Source organism: Acanthochromis polyacanthus, chromosome 8, assembly GCF_021347895.1.
Source record: "Acanthochromis polyacanthus isolate Apoly-LR-REF ecotype Palm Island chromosome 8, KAUST_Apoly_ChrSc, whole genome shotgun sequence".
Classification (NCBI taxonomy): Eukaryota; Metazoa; Chordata; class Actinopteri; family Pomacentridae; genus Acanthochromis; species Acanthochromis polyacanthus.
Genome location: NC_067120.1, coordinates 5,084,263 through 5,109,068, shown reverse-complemented (window position 1 = coordinate 5,109,068; position 24,806 = coordinate 5,084,263). Strand labels below are relative to the sequence as shown.

Here is a 24,806-nt window from a genome sequence, read left to right as displayed (position 1 = left end):
ATGTCATAAGCAGCACTGCACATGCAAAGGTCTAGAGTAGTTTCCTGCTTACATTCAAGCTGTAGCACAACTCAGAAGTTGTCAGCTTCCACATAACGCCTAAAGGAAAAGAATTACGTGAAGCCACAAAGGCAGCCATCTTGGCACTGCTGGAAATCAGCATGAGTGAGAGACAGGTAGCAAAAAAACTGAGAATCTCCAAGACAGCCGTTCATTACACCAAGAAAAAACAAGCTCAACATGGTTCTACCAAACTGCTAGCTGGCCACTGCAGGAAACGTCTTTCTACCGACCAGATGACGTACACTCATCTGTCCCTGTGTCAGGAATTGTCATCAGACCTTCAGGGATCCTAAAAATGAGTGAGCACTGTGGAGAAATGTGACTTGTTCGGCAAGGACAGTTGGAAACCAACTTCTTGAAGCTGGTCTGAGGTCACACAGGACACTGAAGAAGCCCTTCATCCATGAAAGGCAGAGGAAAACCTGGTTACACTTAGCTGGGAATCACAAGGATTGAACTGTTGATGATTCAGCTAAAGTGATGAATCCAATTTTCAGTTGATACCCACTCCAGCCAACTTACTGGTTAGGAGGAAGCCTGGAGAAGCTACAAACCAGACTGTCTGCCCCTACAGTAAAACATGGGGGTGGATAAGTGACTATCTGGGGTTGTTTCAGTCTGGGTGGAACAGGGCGAATGCAATTTTGTGAAGGGCGAATGAGGCAAGTCATGTACAGGGCTGCTCTTGAAAACAGTCTTCTTCAGTCAGCTCGAAAACTCTTTCCTGCCTCGGGAAGTTTGGAACCATGCCTTGTCCCACTCAGTCACCAGATTTAATCCAATTAAAAACCTGTGGAAAATCATCAAACACAAAGTGGAGAACCACAAGCCCCAAAACAATACTGAATACTAATGAACAAGAAAATGGAAGAAAACAAGGGTGGTCTAATCATTTTTTCCATGATTGTATAAGGCTGTTAAATTTTACGCAAGAGTAAGTGATTCTAATTCGATATGCTTTTTGTCAAATTCAGCCAATATGTCCTCCCTGTCTCGTGTTCACACACAGCCATGGCTTTGCAAACAGGAACCAGACAAAAGTGCTTGTACTGATCCACACAACATTGTTCAAGCATGTCCTGTGCACACATTCGAGCTTGTGCAAAGGGAGCGGAGGGGAGATAGGGGTAGCATGATAAATCTGCCACATGCCAACTATCTAAATGTGCAAACTAGCTCAGTATCAACACTTGTATTCCGGAATTGCTGACTTCACCTTTAAAACTTGGTTTAAAATTTTCAAGAATTTCTCTGAAACATGGAAATCCAGGCCACAATGAGCAACAATCAAAGTTAATATTTACTGAGAGTGAACCTGCTTCTATCATCACTGTTTCAGTTCCTGTCTGATTAGTGCTGGAACTATATAGCATCATCATTTCCTACTGTAAAGCTAACTTTATGCGTCAACAATGCTGTAACTGCAGCTAAGGAAGAAAACAAATAAAGGAAATCTCTCATGAAGCAATCAAAAAATTTGACAAACAGTGTAGTGCTGTTTAGTTTCTCCATTGTTCAGTGACAAACTTGTTTAGAAATGTGTTTTCAATGCCTTTAATCATTGAACAGGATCTGAAGGAAATAATAGAGAAGTCAAACATTGTTGTCATCATTTTACTTATCAAGTGGCAATTTCACTTTTATCTCCACACACACACTAATGCTCCATGTGGTGATTGTTCCTTTGTATGTATGATTGAGGTAATTATGGTGCTTGCAGCTCCTCTGCGACCTCTAAATTTAACAGACCACAAGTACAAAAGCAGCAAGATTTTTATGTGTTGATGCTTATTGTGCTGCGTCAGAGAGAAATTTCGTTTGTCCTCGATGCTCCTAATTGCACATTATGTTCTCCACAAAGGTTGTAGCTTTCTGTCTTGTTCTTAAATTGTAGGAGTGTCTAAATGAGCAGCCCTTTAACAGGGAATGCAATCTGAAGCTTTTCTACACCTTTTGTTCCAGCTGTAAAACAAGTCCTATGCCGTTACAAAAAGGCCGATGGGTTTATCTTTTGACTTTCTTTTTAGCAACACTTCAGCTCCAGTATTCCAAAAAGCCCTGCGCGGTTTAGGGACTTAAAAAAATGCCCTTTTTTTTACTGACTGTACTTGTTTGTTGTTAATGTTCTTCACTTATTCTCATGTTTCTCTTCCCAGACATGGAACTCGATGTGCAGGAGAAGTTGCAGCTGCAGCCAACAACGACGTGTGCGGCGTCGGTGTGGCTTACAATGCTAAAATTGGAGGTGAGTGGAGCGTATCATTGATATTTTTAATTGGGCACAACATTTAATTCTTATCTTATTAATTATAAATGAGATGAATATAATTGAATTCAAAATGAAATGCAAAGTAAAATTCTAAGTAAGTTTCTCCCATCTAGGATCCTTTTAGAACTTGAGTCTGTTTTGCAGAAGCTGTCTGTTAGAGGCCCAGTGATAGGTTTAAAATTCGATATCCATAAGGTTTTTTTCCGGACCATTGGCTGTCATTTACTGACTGATTGACTCTGTATTGTTCAGATGTGCCGGTGAGAGTGCACTGCAGAGATGGGCCGTAGCATGCAATCAGTAGTTCTGTGCACCGAGAAGAGCAGCTTTTGATCACTGGCTGCAGTTTTTTAGTCTGGACATGAGTAGATTATGGTTTTATTAAGACAGCTGTGTTCCCATAAAAGAAAAGTATGACCAAAATTACTTTGTTTGTTTGTGAGTTTTATCTAAATTTATGTGCGACAGCGTGAACTGAAGTTATTCATTCCTGTAAGCTTCACTTTCCCACCTGCCTTTCTTTGGCTGGTAGCCTGAAGCTCTGGTCTTTCTTTCTCCAATTAGATAAGAAGCAAGTTCAATTTTTAAAGTGTCCTTTTTTAGTATTACCTGCACATTGCTGCCAAGAAAACTGAATGCACAATCCAGGGTATATCTGTTCATATTACCGTGTATATCATCCCCCTCAAAATTTGTTCAAAATAGGATTGTTTGGGCAGACTCCTGTTTAAACAGTAATAAAACTGTCAGCATGTGCAGATGTGCGTTGAGTAAGATGATATGTAGCGCAGTCCCGTTAAATTAAACTAGTGACAAATGGAACAAATCAAGTCTGAAAGGATTTTTTTTGTCTCCTCTGTTTTGTTTCCTTTTTTTTTTGCACTTGATGAAGTATTCCAAGGTGGCTTTTAGTAACTTTTGTCATCAAACGATCTGTCAATGCCATGACGGCAGCCAACAAGACTCAGCGGAGCCTGTGGGGCCCTGAGCAGTCCCGTTCACAGATGTTACTCATAACTCTCCTTCTCTGTCTTCATTACCATTCATCTCCTGACAGAAGCGCGCATTGGCCCTGTTCTCCTAAATTGCTCCACTGTGAATCTGTTCACGTCACAGGGTCAGCGGATTGTTTATAAACAGCTGTGATTTGCTCCCAAACGCTCGTGGTATGCACGTGGGAGCAGAAGCTGTCGTGTTTGTGCAGATGCAAAAATGCACATATCCTTCCAGAGTAGTGATTAGTGGTAAGTGTTTAAAAACTGTAATTGACCCCACTTGGCACACTCTGGGTTTCCTCTGTGTTTCCTCTCCACCTACTGTAACAGTTTTTCCTCTCGCGGCTGCATCCCTACCTGCTATCTCTGACTTTGTGAAGCTGCAGGGAGCTCGCCCAGCAGCGTCCTTAATAAGGAATCGTCGAGCCACAGGACGTTGATGAGAATTGTTACGACGGTAATTATCATTACCGATGCAGTGCAGCCCTCGCATAACGATCACAGAGCAAACGTCGTGCTTTATGTCGCATGTTTACCCCAGTTAAGTTTGTTTCAAGCTACTCAGTATTCAAACTTGTGTTACGCCATCAGAGTAATTACTGCTTTGGCCACATCCCCACTGGCATCTGTTTGTGCCTGCAGGGCCAAGAAGGTTGTCTGGAATGGATTATTTAAGTCTTAATGTGGACGTCGCCAGTCATAGTGTTGGTACTGAAGTCTGGGGGTCCTCTACCAGTAATGGGCCCTATTTGAGGGTGGTTCATTTCACGCCTCTCTCCAGCCATTAACGTTCAGAGGAGTGATCTGAGGCTGCTCACTTCAAAGGCTCAGACAGGGTTATGTTCAGGTATGATGAAAGGTGACATTCGGTGCTGCCCTGTGGACACACCGGTCTGTTGAAGCCTCTGTAAACTCACAGCTCATTTCTTTCTCTCGTCTGCAGTCTGTTAGACTCGTCTACTCGTCCTCTCTGTATGGTCAGCGGGGTCAGAAATTTTGATTTAACAACCAGCTGGGTTTATGTTTATGCGATGGTTAAATAGTGTGGTATCTGTCAGAGCAGCATCTGTGGGGGAAGCCTTGTGTGCTTCCTCATTAAAACTGGAATTCTGTGAAGTCTTTGGTTTCTCCTGTGAGGTCTTTTGTTTCTCCTGTTTGCTGTTTTGTTGCGTTTTTGTTTTCCTTTTTGTGGATGCAGATGAAATGAGAATTTGTGTTCCAACTCATTTCTCTGTCTTTTTATGATAATTTTTCTCTTTTTACTATCTCTTGCTGTTGTTTTTTGTCCCTAGGGTTTTTTCATTTCTTCACCCATCTGATGCTAAAATTCATGCACTAATCGTCTCTGCCATCTGTCATTTTATTGCGCTTTCTTCACCATTTTTGTTGTTCGGTGACCTCATCTGCACTTGCACTGTTTCAACAGGAGTTCGTATGCTGGATGGGGAGGTGACAGACGTGGTGGAGGCTCACTCTCTCAGCCTTAACCCTCAGCACATCCACATATACAGTGCCAGCTGGGGCCCAGAAGATGACGGCAAGTCGCTGGACGGCCCTGCCAAGCTGGCGAAGGAGGCTTTCCTCCAGGGAATCACAAAGGTCAGAAAGCACAAGCTTGAACCTTTCATCTACTAATTCCTTCTGTTTCCTATTTATGGTTTCACTATTAAACTCACATCAGCTCTTGAATGCAATAGGTCAATGTTTTAGGAGACGTTTAATCACTTTCTTGCTGAAAGTTAAATGAGAAGGTTGACTCTGCCAGTTCAGTCAGCTTAGAATAAACAGAGAGAGAGACCCTGGAAAATAGCTGGAATGGTTCTGTCTAAAGGTAGCAAAATCTGCCTTGTAGTATCTCTACAACATTTTGTTAAACACTTTAAAGGGCACTCATTTAAATACTTTGAAGCTCAAACGTCAACTCTCGAGTGTTATTGGAGGATGTAAGACTTTTTTACTTTTGTGACATTTTTCAAATTTTTTTATTTTCATGTTGAAACTAAAGGTCAATGGAGTTACCATATATGGTTCTTTGCCTGTTAGTGGTAAAAAAAAAAAACAAATCAAGAAATGTATATATCATCACTTAGCACAACTACTCAACTGTAAAATGTGTGAGTTTCGTCAACTATCCACGGTTAGTTTTGACGTTTCGATCGTATATATGGAAGAGGACCGAGCTGTGAGTCCATCTTTTTCCAGCTACGGAGAAAAGAGAATGTTTGATTTGTCCCGGGCCTCTGCCATGATGTAGTGCGCTGTAACGTAGCGTGATCCTCGCTGATTGACTGGGTGAAAACCACATGCTTCTCGATCTCACTGAGAGGCAGGAGCAACGCCGTATTTAACGTGTCGAAGTTACCAAATATTATCACTTGCCCGATGTATTTTCTATAAAAAAGGTGAAAAGTTGCGGTTGCCGTTACTGTGTCAACATCTGCTCCCCTTCATACAGTATTTCCTGTGCCATGGCCACATTCTGTAGATGAGTGGCTGGAAGTAAGTGGGTGGGATTAGGAATAAGTTTGGGTTCAGGTTTGGACAGGAGACTACTAAACTTCCTGGAGTCCCAGCACAATTTTAATTTTTAAAATGAGATATCAAATGTTTTTCTGTGGGATTCAGGAGTGCTGTTGGTAAATGTAGTTACCGTTGGATAGATCCAGACTAGCTGTTTCCTCTTCCTTCCTGTCTTCATGCCACATTGAGCGAGCAGGCAGCTGGCTCCAGCTTCATACATATTTACTGCAAAGACTTGAGAGTCGTATTGATCTCTTCACCTAACTCGCTGCAGGCGAACCAATAAGTGTATTTTCCAAAATGTTGAACTATTCCTTTGAGGTGACATATACACATAGCAATTCTTCTCATGTCAACAACAAAGGCTGTTGGAAAGTTTGTTGTTCAGAAATATTTAAGTATTCCTGTTACATAAGTTAGAGAAAGCCTGCACATTTTCCCACCCAAACAATCACACTGTTTTAGTATTTAATGGAAGATATCTCTCTGAGACGCGCTGTGGAAAAGGACAAACTCAAGGTGAGTTTAATTGTCCACTGAAAAGTGGAATAAAACATTAAACTGTATGGGATATTTTCTAAGTCTAATGCCTTCATTTCTCATGTGTCGGCATGCCACATCAAAAGATGTTAGCAGAACAGCTAAATGATAAATGTGAGACGGGAGAAAATAGAAACAGAGCAGCAGTCACTGATGCAGAACAATAGTCAGATTCAAAGGCAGCTGTAATTGGTGTGTAAATGAATGAAGCTGCAAAATTTGCTGTGGAACGGTGTGATTCATATATCGCGCCCCAAAATGTGAAATGCTCCATATATCATGGCGTGTTGGAGGAAAAATTGTCTGACAGCAACACAACAGGACTTTTCTGGTTCAGCATGTGTTCTTCTGGCAGCCAGATAACCCTTGGCACTCGTGTGTTATCGTGTGGCCTCTCTAACCTGCAGCAAAAACAGCGTCGCGTCATAAATTGGGCCAGAAGGTTTAGGAGCATTATGTACAGCTACAAGACTCTACTGTTAGGATTCAGAGAGCATCAAATGTGAAGCAGAGGCGTGTTTGTCCCATCTTCTGAGGAGACGTCATTTGTGAGATGGGGGATGTAGGAATCCGTTAAGAAAATTAAATAGATAATCTGTCTAAAAACATTCTGAACAAGCTCGTTCAAAGTCTGTGTTAGGGTCCAATTAAGGTCCTTTTGTGCACTTATGAGCTTAACATTTCTCTGATTAGCCATGCCAGGGAAGATTGTGTTACGGCAGCAGTGATAAAGAAGCGACTACTCCAGTATCTTTGATTTTGTCAAAGCTGTAACCAGCACCAGGATACTGACATTTTTTTAGCAACCAAGTGAGACTGAAGCAGACAGAGCCGAACAGAAAATCACAGTCTTAAACAAAAGCCAAAGAAATCCTTCCTACATTTTTTCCATCAAAGACTCGGACTGAAAACAGCTTTTTATATATATATATTGTATATTTAACCTTTGTTGTGTTGTTTTGTGCGTGTGTGGGTGGTCTGGTTTACATCTGTTTTTCTCACCTTATTAATTTTTGTATTGCTATTAATTGTGTTGTTTTCCTGCTCTCTGTATGTGGGATGTAAGAGAGGTCCCTCGACTTTCTTTTATCTCTTTCCTTTCACCACATCAGTGGTATATAGACTGTATATTATTTATATATATATTGTTCTTGTTTTGTTCTCCAAAAGGAATATGTTATCCACCCCCTTGGTTCAGACTGGAGGTGGAAGAAGAAATTTTTCTCACTCACTTTTATTCTGGACATCACAGCGCCTGAGTTGCTGTGTTTCTTTAATTAATTAATTTCATGTCATTCAGTATTTTTATCACAGGGTGTAATGAATACTCAATAGAAATGTGAGTTGTGAGTGAATTTTCATGATAAAAATGCCTTCATTTATTGAGCATTGTGTCTGAAACACAGACGCATAGATCAGTGACAAAGACATAGTAAGGTTTAGCAAAAATAAAATATATCTGCAGCTGAATTTTTGTGTTTATATGAATACAAAAATATGGAAACACGTCCACAGATGTGCACCCAATAAAAGCCAATTAAAAAATAAGACTGAGTAAGACCTTAAGAAAAGGACACTGAGGTTGTTCTCCACCCAGAGGCTTTTTGAGAGCTGTGGCGTCCTGACAGCAGATGCCCTGCTGCCCTCTGTCTCCGTCTCCAGCCTGGCCCTGGGGACAGTCAGCACGAACTGGTCAGCAGACCTCAGGCTATAATCAGCAACATGTTGATAGAAAGAAGGTCAGCGGTGTAGGAAGAGAGCCAGCCAACCCTTGCTTTAAAAGCAGGAAAAATCGATTCCAGTGGCCTTCAGTAACCGGAGCAGGGAGGCCAAAATTGAGAAAATTTGCACAAATATTCTTAAATTTGTAAACATCGTGGCAGCTAAAAGCAGTCTTGGTCTTTCCAGCAAATAAGGAGTTCCACTAATCTAATCAGTGGAAGACAAATGCATGAATAAGGGTTTGTGTGTCTTGGAACAAATGGAGCAATTTAATCTTGGTGGTGTTCCTGAGGTGACAAAGGACACTCTTTGTTCCTTTGCTAAAATGGTTGGTGAAGTTTTAATCCGAATCATAAAGCATCCCTACATTTGGAGCCTGCTGCTGGCTTTCCAGACCCGACTGGACTTAATGTATGTCTCATATACTGTGTGTGTTTTAGGAGGCTCAGTCTCACTGCCACATATTATGTTGTCATTTATCAGCTCTGAAACTATATTCAGCTTGAGTAAATTTGGTAATTACATTTCTTCTGTTTGTTATCTGATGTTCTGCCGCAATAAGTCGTCTGACATGATGATGTATTAATAAGAGCGGTGCCTACAGCGGTTCAGTGTTTCTGAAGAAAAAGCACATAAATGACAAGGCGTTTAAGCAGTGAGACAAACGTCTTTGTCAAAGGCAATTTTTCACACTTTAACCAGCTCTTGTTAGCCTTTCTCTTAAACTCCTCCATTCCTGGATTCACGCTCAGTGAAGATATATACAGACAGGTGACAAACTGAATATAAATTTTAACTTTTGACCTCCACAGTGAGGGGATTTAGTGGCTCTGTTATGATGTAGGGAACATTTTGCTGGCATGGTTTGTCCTCTTGGAGGGAAGGATAACTGCAAATCAATACAAAGTTGTTCTGAGTGATCACCTTTATCCTGTGGTGAAACATTTCTGTCCTGATGGGAGTAGACTCGTGGAAGATTTATATAGATAAAGAAGGACCACTGAATGATCTGATGAGTTGGAAAATGGTGTGAATCATATGCTAGGGCCTTCACAGCTAACAGAGCTTAACCCAATTGAATAGCTTTAGGAGTTTTTGGACCCTCATCAGAGTTAGTTAGAGTCAGTGCCAGGGTGCCACATGGTGCCCCCACACCTTACTGATTTACTCTTTCCTTTAATTTTTCCCTTCTCTGTATGTTTCTATACCACAGGGACGCAGCGGGCTGGGCTCCATCTTTGTTTGGGCCTCGGGTAATGGTGGCCGAGAGCAAGACAGCTGCAACTGTGACGGCTACACCAACAGCATTTACACCCTGTCCATCAGCAGCACCACACAGTCCGGCAACGTGCCGTGGTACAGCGAGCCCTGCTCTTCCACCCTCGCTACCACCTTCAGCTCTGGAAACCCGGGGGAGAAGCAGATAGTAGGTGTACACACATGTGTTCAAAGACACTTTGAACATCTCAGGTTTTGCGTGGGATTGTTTTTTTTGCTTTAAACCTTGAGCACACTGTAAATGTCAGATTTCAAAAAATAACCGTACAACTCACACTTACCAAAAGTTGATGCTGGGACATCCAGCAAGAAAGCTGCTTTTTGAGTGTATATTCACATTAATCTTGTGTCTCTCAAATCAGAAATAGACATCAAACTGTCAAAATCACAGTGACTGATGTGTAACATACAATAAGAAAAGCTGACAAACACTGGGAGATGCCACATGCTTCCTTCAAGCTGCTTGTCAGCCGAAGAAAGAGTCGCCTCGGGGACATAGAATAACATAAAACAACCATAAACCTGCCATTCTCTCCAAAATACACCAGAGGCATGCTGCAGGCAAGCAAACGCAACTCATCAAATGGGTGAAATTGAAGTCATTTTGAAATATACAGCAGCACTCAATTTGTATTGTTCCCTTCACAGTCAGAGGCTGTCATTTGTTGTGTTGAGGAGTTCACACTGTTTTCTTTTGTCCAAAACTAGCATTTATGTTCAATTTGTCAGATTTCTGTGTTTGTTGCATTTTCAGACCAGGCACTCAAACCAATCCAACTCAAACTAGCATGTCTCTCATTCGGTGGACAGATTTGACCACCTCTTATCCCTTTAGATTACTGATATTGACAGCAAGAGCCAGAGAAAAACAAATGTAAATTCCTGCTTCTCTAGCTAAGCGTGCTGGCTCTGAATGCACTCTGCAATAACTAAACTTATCTAGTTTTCACACCTAGAAAGAACAAAATGTGGCTGTTTTCAAAAATAAACACATTACCACCGAGTGGAAAAAATAGAATGCTCTCTAATTGCCCCTCAAGGTGCTGTGCTTGATACAGCGTTATCATCACAGAACAACAGCAAATCGAAAAAGTGTGTTTTCACCAAATATGGTTATTAATGATCAAAATGTGCCATTAGAGGATTGGTGGTTGCTTCTATTACTGGATCCATGGTTCAGTTTTTGTAATGTTTCAACTAAATGCTTTGGCAATTATGTTTGCAAAAGCAAAACCATTACCAGTACAGAGCTGTAGCTGTTATTATTTTCAACATTAATTAATATGTCAATCATCTTTTCACTCATTTAATTGCCGTAAATTCTTTTTAACTAAGTGTGAAATGTCAAAGTGTGATGAAAACAGACATCACAAGTTCTTAGAGCCATAGATGATTTTGTCAGATCACTTGTTTTGATTCCCAGTAAACAGTACAAAACCTAAAATGTTCTAAATCCTTACATTTAAAAATCTGGCACCTGCGGATAATCTGAATTATTTTTGATAATTGATTCCTCCGATCACTTGATCACTGAAATAATTGACTGTAATTATTTTTAGGCACCATACCTTTGAAATATGAGTGTTTCTGTGTTACTTAGTCGGGTTCAGAGACCTAACAGTTGGCCTGTGCTCGCACCTTCTCTCCTTTTGTTTACTCCTCTGACACGCAGACATCTTTCCACAGATAATGGTTATTAGTGCCACAATCTGTCGGACCAAAAGCTGCAACACCAAGAATCTGTCCCTAACCTTCACAGCCCACCTTGCTTCTGGCTTCTTTGTCATTTCTGACATGTCCTCCTCATGACCCAGACAGACCTCATTAGCTTCCTGGCACTGGCAGAGACCGAGAGCAGAGATGTACCTGGAGTGCTAACATACTTCGTCTCAACACCGGCCGACCTGGACGGGGCTGATTTGGCTGACATTCACTGCCCCGACTGTGACCCCCTTTGGCAGGCATCCACAGACCCGAGACTGAACTTACTCATCCTTTTCCTCCTCCTTTTCCTCCTCCTCTTCCTCCCATCTCAGATAGCTTCAGGCAGATCTTCCACTGTCTTGGCCATCCCCTGTCTAACACGACTTCCCTCACCGTGAACTTCACTCATACTGAAGTGGGAAACTCTACGTGTCATGTTGACTGTGTTTCTCCTTCCGTATTTATGTGCACCTCTCTCTCTTCTCTCGTCTCCAAGGTGACCACAGACTTGAGGCAAAAATGCACAGACTCTCACACAGGGACGTCTGCTTCGGCCCCGCTGGCTGCTGGGATTATCGCTCTGGCTTTGGAGGCCAAGTGAGTGTAAACGCCAGACTTTTCTTATAACCACGTAGCTATTTTTGTCCCACCCTGTAGCCCAGAGCAGCCAGGGTGCTTTAAAATTGTGCAATCGAAAATGTAAACCTTTTTTTGAATTCGTGGGGAGTATGTGTGTGTCTACGTGGCCTGAACTCACATCTGGAATTGGGATGCGAGACTCCTCTGGGATTCGGCATTGGCCTAAATCCCTGCCCGCACATTCTTTCCACAGCAAATTAAGCTTTTGATAATCAGTTAATTAGCAAGACAAATCAGCAGCTGCAGCCCACACAGACATCTGAATACCTGTAGGGCCGGTAGTGAAGATTTTAAACTTCAGACTGTCTCTCATTATCGCTCAGTCAGGACTCCGTGTGTCAGAATCCAAGTTTCTGTCAGCAGCTCCAACGTGTTCTCCATTATGCTCGTATCTTTAGTCATATCTTGCATGTGTTAAGTCAGCCTTATCAGCGAGCAGTCCTCCACTGTGCATAATTCCCCTCATTTCCACATTGGCGATTAGCTGACAGGTGTCAAATCACGTCTCCAGTCTGGTTTTCAGCTTCGGTATGTATCCTCAGTCCCCCGCCGGTTTATCTCAGCTCTGTCACCTATGATATCCTCGGGGATGGACAGTAACTGACAGAGCTCAGGCTCGTACCGTGTAGACTGTCTCGCACTTTTAACACCAAAACAGACTCAGTATTTGCCACGGAGCAGCAACCCCACCTCCCCCTGCCCGCTCCCCTCCTGACAGGCAGCAGTAATAACAGTGTAGCTAGTTTATCAGACTGGGACCACACTGGAATTCACAGAGATGGAATCATTTAATAGGCAGAGCGTTTTGGCTTTCTGGTGCTATTATTTTATTATTTCCCCCTCCGCTCTTGGCTGAGGTGACATTGAGTGGATCGTGGGGATCTTGTCCATTAATAACACATGAGAGGATGTGAGATGTGAATGCTGATGTGGAGAGTGGCGGAGGTGATGCACCGCAGTGCAATTCTGTGTTTCTATTTCTGTCGGCTGTGGTGTTGCACTCAAAGCGCTGTGATTCATGGTGTGATTATTCTAACCCACGGAAATGTTTTTTTTTCCCTCATTGGCAATTTAAAGGTTTGTCTTGACGGACGCTCACTATTGTGTCTTCTAATAAATCTATATATAAAAGAAACATTTTTACCCCTTCCCCGGGTCCCAGACCTCATTAGAAAAGATCATTACAGAGAGGTCCAGACACAGTCCTCCATGGTACTATTTCCACTGTTTTACTGTGTTCTCTGACCTTTCAACACAGTGGGTTATGATGGACCTCTAATGCTGGTGTTTTACGCCAATGTTAAAACTTTAATGTGAGTCCATAGGCCTTTGTTATAGCTCAATAGCACATCCCTCAGTGTAGAATTTCAAAATGTTTTGTCGACCTCACTGTATGTGCTCAGATGGATCACATTCTGGGTGTGTCTACAGTCTCCTGACCTTTGCCGTGTCCCATAACTCCTCATATTTCCTCAGCTGTATTGTTGTACAGTTGAGGTCAGCATAACTTGATTTTTCTCATTACAGCCATTCTGTAGAAATTAATATCTCAAGCTATTACATGACAGGAAGTCAATAAGAATGCTTTTCTTTCCTTCCTGTGTGTGAGCAGCATGAACCTCACCTGGAGGGACATGCAGCACCTGGTGGTGAGAACATCCCAACCCCGACACCTCAGCGCCGGAGACTGGAAAACCAACGGAGTGGGACGCAGAGGTAGGGACTGGCTCAGACCATTAGTCCAGATCAAGCACAGATGTGATCATATGTTTGTGTACCAACGCTGAGTACAGAAAGTGTTTTTTTCAAAGCACATTAGTTGTGTCTGAGCACACAAGCATCTGGTTAACTTGATCATTCCTAGCTCCACAGCCAAAGCGTTACAATCACAAATCCAACTGGAATTCATTTGCATTTGTTTTTTTCCCCGTCATTCAGTGAATCACATGTCCTGTGTCCTCCTTGAGAAACAATCACAAACCAGAAGGAAGAAATAGATTTTCAGATTGTATGGTTTCATGTTGCCACCCACTAGTTTTGCATTCATTTGTATATGATTAGTTTGTGTTGTCTTCGATGGAGAACTTCTATCCTTATAGACACTGAAAGAAACCGTGCTTGTACAATCCATATTTACACATAATACAACAAAAAAAAGCAGCAACATCAGCGTTCTGTCACAGGCTGATGGACCCAACCAGACAGCAGTCTGTCACACAACACAAGAGCCACGGACTTTCTGCCTGTCTAATTTACACACATGAACACACAATATTTTGCACCCTACCTTGTTTATAGAGCCACCAAACAAACATTGACTCTGGGAAAGTGTCCTACTCAGTGTCACTCAGTTTGCGAGCCAGACAGCTGATTAACTGGTTAGCTGCAGCGCATTAAACTGCGTGTAAACATATCTGCAAATAGCCGCTTAGATGCTGAGGAGTGTACTACGAATTGATCTTACTGGGTTAGTGAGGTTTGTTAAGCCCTAAAGCCAGAGTTTTCAATGTCACAGAGGTGCTTCTTTTTTCACCTGGCTGCATCGCTGTGCTACGTGATTCTGCACAGCTGACCTGCTTCAGAGAAGGTTATGTTCTGAGTTTGAGTTGTAAGAAGCGTCTCCTTCTCATCGGTCTTTTTCTGACCATATTCTCCATGCAGGTATAGATTTTTAGCCGAGAGAACGCATTACATTTGCAAACCTGTTGGGCTGTACTGCGCTGAATCAAACCGAGCAGCTACAGTAGAAGCTGTATGCATCCAGTTGGTGATGGAGAAAATACATAAATATGTTCTTCTTTGCTGTCAAGTTCGTTTTACGCTGCCGGTGCTGCAGCTAGTGGAGCACAGACTAGCAAATCGATTAGTCTGTAGGTGTTCATCACAGAATAATCTATCAATAACGTTAAATACAGCCATGGCCATAAGTTTGGACACAAGTACCATGACGCTTGTGAATCTTAGAAAATACCACAAAATGTCACAAAAAGTCATGCTGTGTCCAAACCTATGGCCATGGCTGTAATGTCAGCACTTTATAGTCGTATCTATATTTTTAGCTTTTTTTACTTTACTGTAAATTCTTGTCTCGCTTCGTATTATGCTTCATTTGTATCCAGCTGCTGTAACGTGAATTTCTACAGCGAAGGATCGATAAAGTTTATCTTAACATTAATTTCAGTTTGATTTGTACAAAAACTGAAATGATTTCCACAAATCCTTAATTATGGAGCAGTGTCAGATCTAATGCTTTGTGTTTAAATGTAGAAAGTTTCAAGTTTCAGAGCTGTAATGTTCAGCCGTCATGCCAGAAATAACCGGCTGCGGAGTGGTAAAATAAATGTAGTCACTTACACGATCAACACTTTTATACCAGCGTTCCTTTCTTGCATCATTTGCAGTAACAGCGCTTTTTACCGTCATAAATTTTATTACTTCTTATAGCTCTCGATGATAACAACCTGTTACTCTTGACTGAAGTAGGCAGCGTGCCATCGGTCCATTTTGTACAGTAGAAGAATCAAATGATGCATCAAATGCCTCCTTTTTATGGGAGCGGCTACAGACGCTGATGAAGATAACCGGAGATGATAAAGTCGGTGATCACTGTTGTGATGCCCATTATCTCTGATTGGGGTTTTAGGTTTGGATGAGCCAGCTTACACAGAGTAAGCCAGGCTATGTCAAACTGGCTTCACTCACCTCTGTGGTTTGAGGCCAGCAGCAGACTGTCTGTCAGTGCCTTTTAAACTACAAGATAAGTTTGTTGACTTTGTCTCTCAGTCACCTTCCTGGTCTCGGTCTGCCAGCTCTTGTCAATCAAACATAACCATCCCCCTCCAGCCAGCTCAGAAGAAAAGAAAGTTTTCTGATATTTTCCCATTTTCTTCCTTTTGATAATAAAAGAAAAACCATTAACGATAAATTTGAAAAGCAAGTTTGTATACATTATTATTGCATACTTTCTGAGTGGCTTCAACGATGGCAGCATTAAAAGTTTGTGCTTTTAATGGTTCCACATTTATGATTGTACGCTCAGGAATGAGGCACGAATTCAGCATTACTGTGGAGAGGATTGTGATTGTCGTTTCTGTCTCTCTGCTGTCACTTTATTGCCGCCACCCACCACTGTGTCATCCACTCTGCATCCCTGCACCTCTTTTTTCCCTCCACAGTGAGTCATTCGTACGGCTATGGGCTCCTGGATGCAGGTGCTATCGTGGGTTTGGCACAGAACTGGACGACAGTGGGGCCTCAGCACCAGTGTGTCAACACAATGCTTACAGAACCAAGGTTAGAAAGATGACTTGGAGCCGTGTGTGTGAGTGTGAGTGTGTTTGTGTGTGAACTACAGTGAGTTTTAGTTTCATTACAAGCACTTGCTGTTCTATCATCCCTCTCTCAGGCTGATAGATGTCTCTGCATTCTCCTCGGAGCCGGGGCAGTTGCTTAAATTTGTAGCACAGTGCTATTGTCTGTGTCCATTTCTGCAGCCACACAACATTAACCACTCTCCCCTCCACTTGTCAAACCTGCAGAGACATTGGGAACAAGCTGGTGTTCAGCAAGAGCGTGGATGCCTGCTGGGGACGACCGGAGTATGTCAGCTCTCTGGAACACGTTCAGGCTCGCCTCACCCTCTCCCACAACCAGAGAGGAAAATTGGCCATTCATCTCATCAGCCCACTGGGCACACGCTCCACCCTGTTGTTCCCGAGGTACGCAGTAAAACACACCACACCAACAGCAGAGCCCTAATATAAATCTCTCTCTCTCTTTTTTTCCTCTCTCCGTGTCGTTGTGTCACACTCAGACAGACACAATGTGTGTGTGTTTCAGTTTTAGTCGTACACAGACCCTCCCACAGGCACACTCTCGGGGAATAAACACTCTTTCTGCATTCAAACACAGAAAAATGGCAAACGTTTAGTCTTCTCTTTTATTCAGGCCCAATGACTTCTCCTCCGAGGGGTTCAACGACTGGGCCTTTATGACCACCCACTCGTGGGACGAAGATCCTCAAGGAGAGTGGACGCTAGAAATAGAAAACGTGGCAGCTAATGGACGTGACTATGGTAACCCCACTCATCATCACTAATTGTTCAGTCTAGTCACATCACATACCCTACATTCATGCCCGCATTAGCGCAGACTTAAGTGTTCTTGCATATTTTCGTGCTCCTCTAAATAGCCATGCTTCAGTTCCTCTTTTTTTCCTTCTCTAATGACACAGTTTGACACATTTTTTGTAGCGTAGGGAGAGGCTCTCAGAAACACAGCCACATTAAAAGTGAACTGCTGCTGGGCAGAGAACGTTTCTTTTGCAAGAAAATATTTGGGAATCTTTTGATTAGCAAAAACTTCAATATATTGACATTGTTTTTCTCTCTAACAGTCAGCCTGCATTTCCAGTGCAAATGGCAAATGGCAGCATATTGTCGCACAGCGTTATCATGTTGAATCCTACAGTTTTCCTTTGGCTTTGTTGACTCAGAGCAGCAGTGGGAAATGAGATATGAATGCCTCTCTTCCTCTGCTGCCGCCGATCCTCCTCCAGTCTTGCGTTTGGCCCACTCACATCACTTGTTTCCTCTCCTTCCTCCCTCCCTCTCATCCTCTTCTCAGTCAGTTCACTCTGTTCCCTCTCGGAGAAGTGCTTAATTGATATTCATTTCTACCTCTCAGTACCCTCCACCATCCTCCTCTGCTTTTCTCTCAGGTGTGTTGAGTCAGTTCACCCTCATCCTGTGGGGCACCGGACCCAGCGTCGTCAACCCGTCATCGCCCGACTTCCCGCGGCCGTCCAACAACAGCTGCAAGACGTTTGACGCCCAGCAGATTTGTATCGGTGAGAGCACTCGGGGGCTTCTGCTGACACGCAAACTTCGAGCAGGAGCCACTTAAGTTGAATGGGCTCATTTGCATTGGCGCTGGCACACAGTCGTTGTTACAAAACAAGCTTTAGTTCAGACCGTGTTGGGTATTTCAGCTCGCGAAAAGTGAATGTTATGAATACAGATTGGCCATTTACAAGCCTCTTGTGCATCTGTTTATGTGCGCACAATGAATATGCACGTTGCCATATGTCATGTCAAAGTTTGGGATGTAGTGAGAGCAGCAGGGGAGACAAAGACTGCGTCAGTGCAACAGGTGCACAGCGACAACGATTGTCGAGGAGGATAACTTTGTCAAAGAAAGGCAAATGAGGTCGGGAATTTCTCGCTTCCAGTCAGACGCTTTCTTCTTGTGCATCTTAATCATTCCAGACTTCTTAATCTCTTAGATAAAATCTACATTACATTTGTTAATTATTTTTTGTAACACTTCATCAGGTTTTCTAATAACTTCCAAGGATTAAACTCCAAGGTTCCTAGAAAGGATGAAAGAGAGAAAGGATGCGATATTTAATTGATAAATTTGCTACAACTTCAACTGACCACTCGTGGCCTTTGTTCTGCAAATTAGCTGTCTTGTCGGTGCATAGGAAAACAGTGGAAAGTGCAAAAAATGGTCTTCCAGTGTAGCTGTAAATTACAGGCAGGCGTATAATTGAATCAATATGAAGAATGAGGTTCCCAACAAAAAGCTGGATATTAAAATCAGCGGTGGTCAGATTGATTCTTCCATTCCCGACGTTTCTGTTCCAGGGTCGATTCTCATATTAAAAGACTGATGTCTAAACTCAGCAACTGGGTGTAAATTTGTATTTTATCATCAACGGGGGAAAGAGTAGAAAGTAGGTACACGCTGGCAGCAGGATCTAGTCAGAACAGCACCGAGTTGATAGAAACTCCTTCTGTGTCTGTCATGGTGAAATGCGAAATACGGTGCTATAAATGCAATCTTAAGGAAACAAAGAAGGTGCTGCTGGGCCGAGAGCCTTCCATTTTATCTATTCTATGTTTTTGCAGTCACAGACATTGTCCTGATGGAGAGAGGCAGAGTGTAGCTATGGTGACACGCATCACGATGATTCATGACCGTCAAGGCTTCGGTTTGTGTGTGTTGATGATCAAACAGCAGTTCTTTTCTTCTTCAAACTGCAGAATGCTATTTTTGTTTTCAAACTGATGTAAATACGTGTGACAGTGCAGTAAATAAACGCGATTGTGAAGTAAGCAGAAAATAAAACGCCACAATAAACGGCTATATAAAGATCAGGGCGGCAGCGGTTTCATTTGGTTTGCAGTGAGATTTGCCTCACATTGATTCTATAAATATTTCTCATTTGTGTTATTTCCAAAGCCCCACATGTGTTCTGTGCACTTTGACGATTGCATTTCCATTTTGTGCTGTTTACTGTAAAAGCAGTAAAACCCACCTAACTGAATTTAGGCCTGTAAGCTGCCAGCGATGTTCACTTTAGCCGGTCCCATTAGTTCTGACAGCTTACAGATGTTTGACTGATTTTTTTTTTTATGGCATTTATGTATTCCATTATATATTTCACTTGCATTTATTTATTTTAAATCAAAATAACAGTATTCTGAATGGAAAAAGCAGCCCTTGTAACCTGTTGACTCCTCTCCTCTTCTAAAGTATCTGTTTTATTCTGAGAGGCTGCATACAAAGCTAAAGCTAAACAAGATTTAGCATTCAGCTCAGCGTTGCTCAAACAGTCGGTTTGCATTCTGTATTTGGATAGTTTGTATATTCGCTGCCAACGCTCACATGATGCCAATGAAACAGATGTAGCCTCCTTCATATGTCGCTTTTCTGAACACATGAAGCTTTTGTACACAATAAGTACCGGTCCTGGTACTGAAGATAGCAGCCTGGGTGTTAAATGGTGTTGGACTGGAAAGAGAAAGAAAGCTGCTGCATCACATATCACTAATTTAAATGTATAAATGGGTTTCATTTCTTCCAGCTATTGGGATTTTAGTGGTTCTCTTTTAATTTCCGCTAGAAATGAACTTGTCCAGCTGCTCTGTACTCTACCTGTCACAGCATTTCTTAATGTTTTTATTACGTGAACATTCAAGGACTTAGCAAGAATGGATTAGAACTGAAATGATTAGTTGAGTAATTGAAAAATCAGCCGTTTACTGACTTTGGACTCGCAGGTTTTTCCTGTCGTACATTGTCCATTTAAATGTTTCTGCCTTTGGACTGTTAGTCCGGCAAAAGAAGTCATTTGAAGACGTCGCTTTGGGCTCTTGGGAACGGTGGTCGCCATTTTTCACTGTTTTCTGACCGCTTATAGACCATTACTTGATTAAGCAAGAAAGAGAAAGAAACAAATGTGGTCGCGGCCCTAATTTACATTCTGTAGTTCTTTTCAATTAAATGGAAAAGCGATGTGAGTTGTTTATAGATGCTATTTTAATTGTGTTTACTGGAAATAAATGAGGAGAATTAACCTCCCTTCTTCTTTTATCGCCCTCTCTCCATGCAGAGTGCAGCCCCGGCTTCTCCCTCTTCCTGCAGGGTTGTGTGAAGTTGTGTCCTCCGGGCTTCACGTCGGGGCAGCAGCTCCTCAACCTCTCCCTGGAGAACTGGGTGGACTTGTCCTCCGTCCAGGCCTGCCTGCCCTGCAACCCCGCCTGCCTCACCTGCTCCGGCACCGGACCCACGGACTGCCTGTCCTGCCCGTCTCACAGCCACCTGGTCCTCACCTCCTGCCTGCACCAGAACCAGGTCCAGAGGAAGTCCCCTCTGTCAGGAGGCCTGCAGGTTGATGGAGCTCAGCCAGAGGGGGAGAGCCCAGCGGCAGCAGACCACCACAGCGGAGAAACCGAAGAACCTCCGGGTCTCGGCGTCGCTCCGTCCACTCAGCTGCCTGTCGTGGTGGCCGTTCTCAGCTGTGCCTTCATCCTGGCTGCCTTCGTCGGGGTCTTCCTCTTGTTGCAGATACGCTCAGGTGGCGCTGCTTTCGGCTGGAGGACCAAACTGCCCTCTGGGTATTCAGACACAAGAGGGGTGCGGGTGGGCTTTGGGTTTGGCTTCCGACAGGGACGGGAGAGGAAGGCACGGATATGCTACAAGGGGATCCCCACTGTGTGGGCGGACGAGGACATGATCGCCTATGAGTCTGAATCAGACAGCGAGGAGGTGGACGGTCACAGCGAGAGGACAGCTTTTATCAAGACGCAGAGCTTAATCTAGCTGAACCTGCATCTGCTGTTGTGGTTTCTGACACCACAACATCCTGAGAGACGTCAGCATCAGATCAGACTGACAGATGAAGGAGAACCGCACAGAATCAGACAAAACACTAAACGCAGGCCTTACTGTCCCATCAGCACGCCATCCAAACGCATTAAGAGTCAGTCGTCCATTTTTCATGTATTTATTTGCATCTGTTAATTTATCTGATCTTACTGATTAATTCTGTCGTGTCAGATGTATTTATTATGCACTTGATTCTTTGTCACCGATCCAAGGTGTTATGCAACTATTTTACTTGCTTTTACTTTAATCATAACTTTGAGAATATTTTATCCAGTTCATTAAAAGATAAGCCCAGAAGATTAGCGCTGCTGTTGTATGAAGCTGAGAGATTATTAAAAAGGATGGTCCAAATTAAAACAGCAGAGACCAACGTTTTCATGAGGTTTAGTCCCAAATAGAGGTTGAGCCCCAAAAACAGTGAATCCTATATTTTCCAGAAACGCAACTCTCCAGCCAGTGGTAAAACCAGTGGAACTTTAGACTCTACCTGTACTTTGTAACACTAAAAACTATCCTCAATCAGAAGTAACAGTAATGCTGCTGAAGTCTTTGGGGTTTATTTTTGGACTGAAAAGCTCCTCCAGAACCCCAGACATTCTGCATATTTTTCCAGTTAACTGAACTTGATGCGTGATATTGATCGACTTCCACTTGACACCGTTATTTTATCAAATATGCGTTTAACTTGTCCCAAAAGCGAACACTTGGCTATCAGCAGGCAGAGTTCTAATAAATTGCTGTTGTTCTGTTTGATCAGATTGCCAGCGAGGGGTTGTGAAGTTGAGTGGCTGTTCATTAATAGTAAAAAAAACTTTAAATTGAACATTTCCGCAGCACACTGGGACGCCGTATTACGCCGTCCCAGTGTGCTGCAGAAGCATCCCGCGGGCTGTTTGATAAGCAGGGAGCTGTGGAGGATGCTCTGTTTTCAATCTCGCCTCGGTGGGAATTGCCGCCGCAGCATAGATGTATCAGATACATCACTCTCAAAAGCGACTTGTAGTAGAGCAACACTCCTTTTTAATGACATTAAAAAAGCACTTAGCCCAAAGCTGCTTGGCTGACCTTTTGCAGCATTGTCCTCTGGTTGCTGCTGGTGAGAAATAGGATCATTTTCTCTTCATTTTCTCCACTGAGCGTACTGTATATTGATTTCGGGGCTTCTCTCACAGAACATCTTCATCAAGGTGGAGCTCCCTCCCTTTCTGTTTGTGAGCTCCATACATCAAGACCAGCACATGCTTTATTTTCCGGTGTGTAAAGGTGTAGACGTGCCGCTACTTAAAATCGAATCAAAGCCTTTGGATTTAAAGGCTCGGAATGGTTGCAGTGATTTCAGAAGAAAAAGAGAAAAAAAGAGGAGATCTTGTATTGCGTTTTCTATGTTTGTTTTATATCCTTTTTAATTTAACAGATAATGGATGTTAATTTTGTGGAGATCAGTTTCATGCTGGAATAATAAAACACTTTGGCTGTTGCTTAGCTGTGGCTGCTTGTGTCTTTGCTGCCAAGATTTTTCAAACTTTTAGGGGGTTTTATTTATTTGAAATTCCGCCCCTGACACACGCAGACACCACCCAAGAGAGCAGATGGTTCATCACTTCTTCAAGGCCATATATCATTGTTGCAAGTGTGTTTCCTTCACTCCAGGCGTTGAGCTTTAACGGGGTGCCAGCATTCTGTCTTCTCGCTTGCTATCCAGTTGCAGTGAGCTCGCTGCCAGAACGCCTTCAAAAAAAAAAAAGAAGAGAAAAAATAAAGTGTCTTCTTCTCAGGCTCCAGTGTTAGTGTCCTCTCAAAGTTTGCAGTGAAATAAATGGAGGCTTGTGTGCATCCGGTAGCAGCTTTGTTCATTAGCAGCTACAGAGGTGCAGGTAAGCGGGTTCACGGGTGAAGGTACATTTATTCTGTGGCCCATAATTAGATCTGCCGGGAGAGCTTGCTGCACAATCCAGTGCTCCTTGGAAGCGTCATGCTTTGCATTATAAATGTGTGGAAGCAAGCGTGTGTGTGAATTGGCTTAAGTAGTTTTTAAAAAAGTAGATGAGTGTGAAAGCCTTTTATCTCCATCTCTTACATGTTCATGAGCTGTCTATCTTTTTTTTCCTGCATGCCCTTTAGCTTGTATTAATTAGCTGTCGTGTATGCTGTCTAGTAACCAGACTTGGCAACGAGAGATATTACATTAATTAAAAATAATACTAACAAATAAGCTCCCCCATTAGCTGATTTCACATTTAGATCAGTCGGACGCTGAGGTTTGGGGCTCGTTATCTGTCTGTTTGTGTTGAACCTGACGCTGAAGGATGAAGGCCTCCATGGGAGTATCCCCAGGGTGCCTCTCAGGGCCCCTCATCACTCCCCCCTTTTCCTTCTTTTTCGCCTCCACTGCAGTGATCACGGTCAGGCCTCACTGCCACCACACTTTCATTTTCACGTCCCTGATCCATTTTTGTGTGCAGCGTGGGGGAAAAGAGAAACATTTCTTTTCGTGTTCACCTCCTGTCACTTCCACCTTCGACACGTTCAGCTCAGACTGGTAAACATGGGGGAGACTTGCTGCTGTTAACTGCATGTGATCTGAAGTGTGAACCTAAACGCTCAGTTTAATGTCAGGGCGGCCGCTTGACAGCTCGTCTCAAGACAAGCGAGGCATCGGGCAGCTTAAAAGGGCTGATGTCTCACTATCTGAGGACAGCATCTCTGTCCATGCACTGTGCTGCCTTCAGTGACTCAATGTTGCCCCCTACTGATGGAGAACTAATTGAGCTGTTGACTCATCCAGAGGAGGGCTACAGAGCAGCATGCAAATGAACTCTAAGCTCACTAGTGCATTTAAAAAATCAAATTAATTGAAGATAAAGAGAAGCTTTTAAAAAAGACAAACTTTGTGTTTTGATCTTTATTCACACCCCATCTCTGCTGCTCTACTGCGGCTTTAATCCACCGTGAATAACGAACACAGAAGACACTCTGCCTTCATGGATCACCTCTGAACAAACAGAAAAACACAGCGCTACGACAAATGTCACATTGGAGACATTTATGCGGAAAGTCGAGACAGCGGGTGGGAGGGGGGAGAAGGTTATAAGACACCTGGAGAAAATGACAGAAATGTTAACCACAGCTGGAGGGGAAACGGTGAGAGACAAAGCACAGAGCGTTGAGCTGTGGCAAGCCACGTCAGGTCAGAGGAGGAGAGCAACAAAAGCAGCAGCCCTCCTGTGGAAAATGGTTAAAGTGGCGGGACACGGTGGGGCAGGAAGGGATGGATGCTTAGCACAAAGCGTGACACAGGTGGGCTGTGTGATGTCCAGCTTCAGCTTTGGACACAGATGACAGTATCCTCCACGGGCCGCTGTGAAGAAGGCAGATACTCAGGAGAGGCTGAGGGCCTCAGCTCAGCCTCAGGACAAGAAGCACTGTGGAGCTGATTTTAAAAAAAGGGAAATGAAAAAGTGCAGCTCGTTTGAAGAAACTTATTTTCCTCAGTGTTAACGATTCCTGTGTGTGGTTTGATTCGGTTAATGTTTAAATGGTCAGCTCACCTACATTAACCCACAAAACACTTGAGTACGATCTAGCCATGCAGGCTGGAGTTTTGTTTTTTTACTTTACAGTCCACATACTTTTACACAAGCAAGAAACTATCTTGCCCCTTTAGAATGACATTGCCAATTACATCTAAGCAACACAAAGCAAATGTTTATTCATGAGAAGTTCCTCCATTTCATTTGTGCAACACTTTAAATCAGCTGCACCCTCGAGAAAAACAGGCTTTAAGACGCTTCATTTAGTCACTTTTCCAGTGTCAACAGCCTGCTTCAAATTAGTATGGAGAGGGGATTTGGGACATTTCTTTCTAAGAAGAAAGTAGTTCCAGCGAAATCTCTTCACAGCGA

The 24,806-nt window shown here is 43.1% G+C and overlaps 1 protein-coding gene across 2 annotated transcripts in view; it reads left to right on the top strand.

The window, feature by feature from the left end:
- The window catches only part of furinb (furin (paired basic amino acid cleaving enzyme) b), an 85,377-nt gene extending 62,991 nt beyond the window's left edge, over positions 1-22,386 (top strand). For both annotated transcript variants that reach the window (XM_022198186.2, XM_022198188.2), the window contains exons 7-16: positions 2,220-2,308; positions 4,754-4,926; positions 9,323-9,535; positions 11,588-11,688; positions 13,343-13,446; positions 15,906-16,023; positions 16,269-16,448; positions 16,678-16,805; positions 17,450-17,578; positions 20,129-22,386. In XM_022198186.2, the coding sequence (XP_022053878.1) occupies positions 2,220-2,308; positions 4,754-4,926; positions 9,323-9,535; positions 11,588-11,688; positions 13,343-13,446; positions 15,906-16,023; positions 16,269-16,448; positions 16,678-16,805; positions 17,450-17,578; positions 20,129-20,838 (1,945 nt within the window). In that variant the 3' untranslated portion in view covers positions 20,839-22,386. The remainder of the gene's footprint in view (positions 1-2,219; positions 2,309-4,753; positions 4,927-9,322; positions 9,536-11,587; positions 11,689-13,342; positions 13,447-15,905; positions 16,024-16,268; positions 16,449-16,677; positions 16,806-17,449; positions 17,579-20,128) is intronic.
- Positions 22,387-24,806: the final 2,420 nt, after the last annotated feature.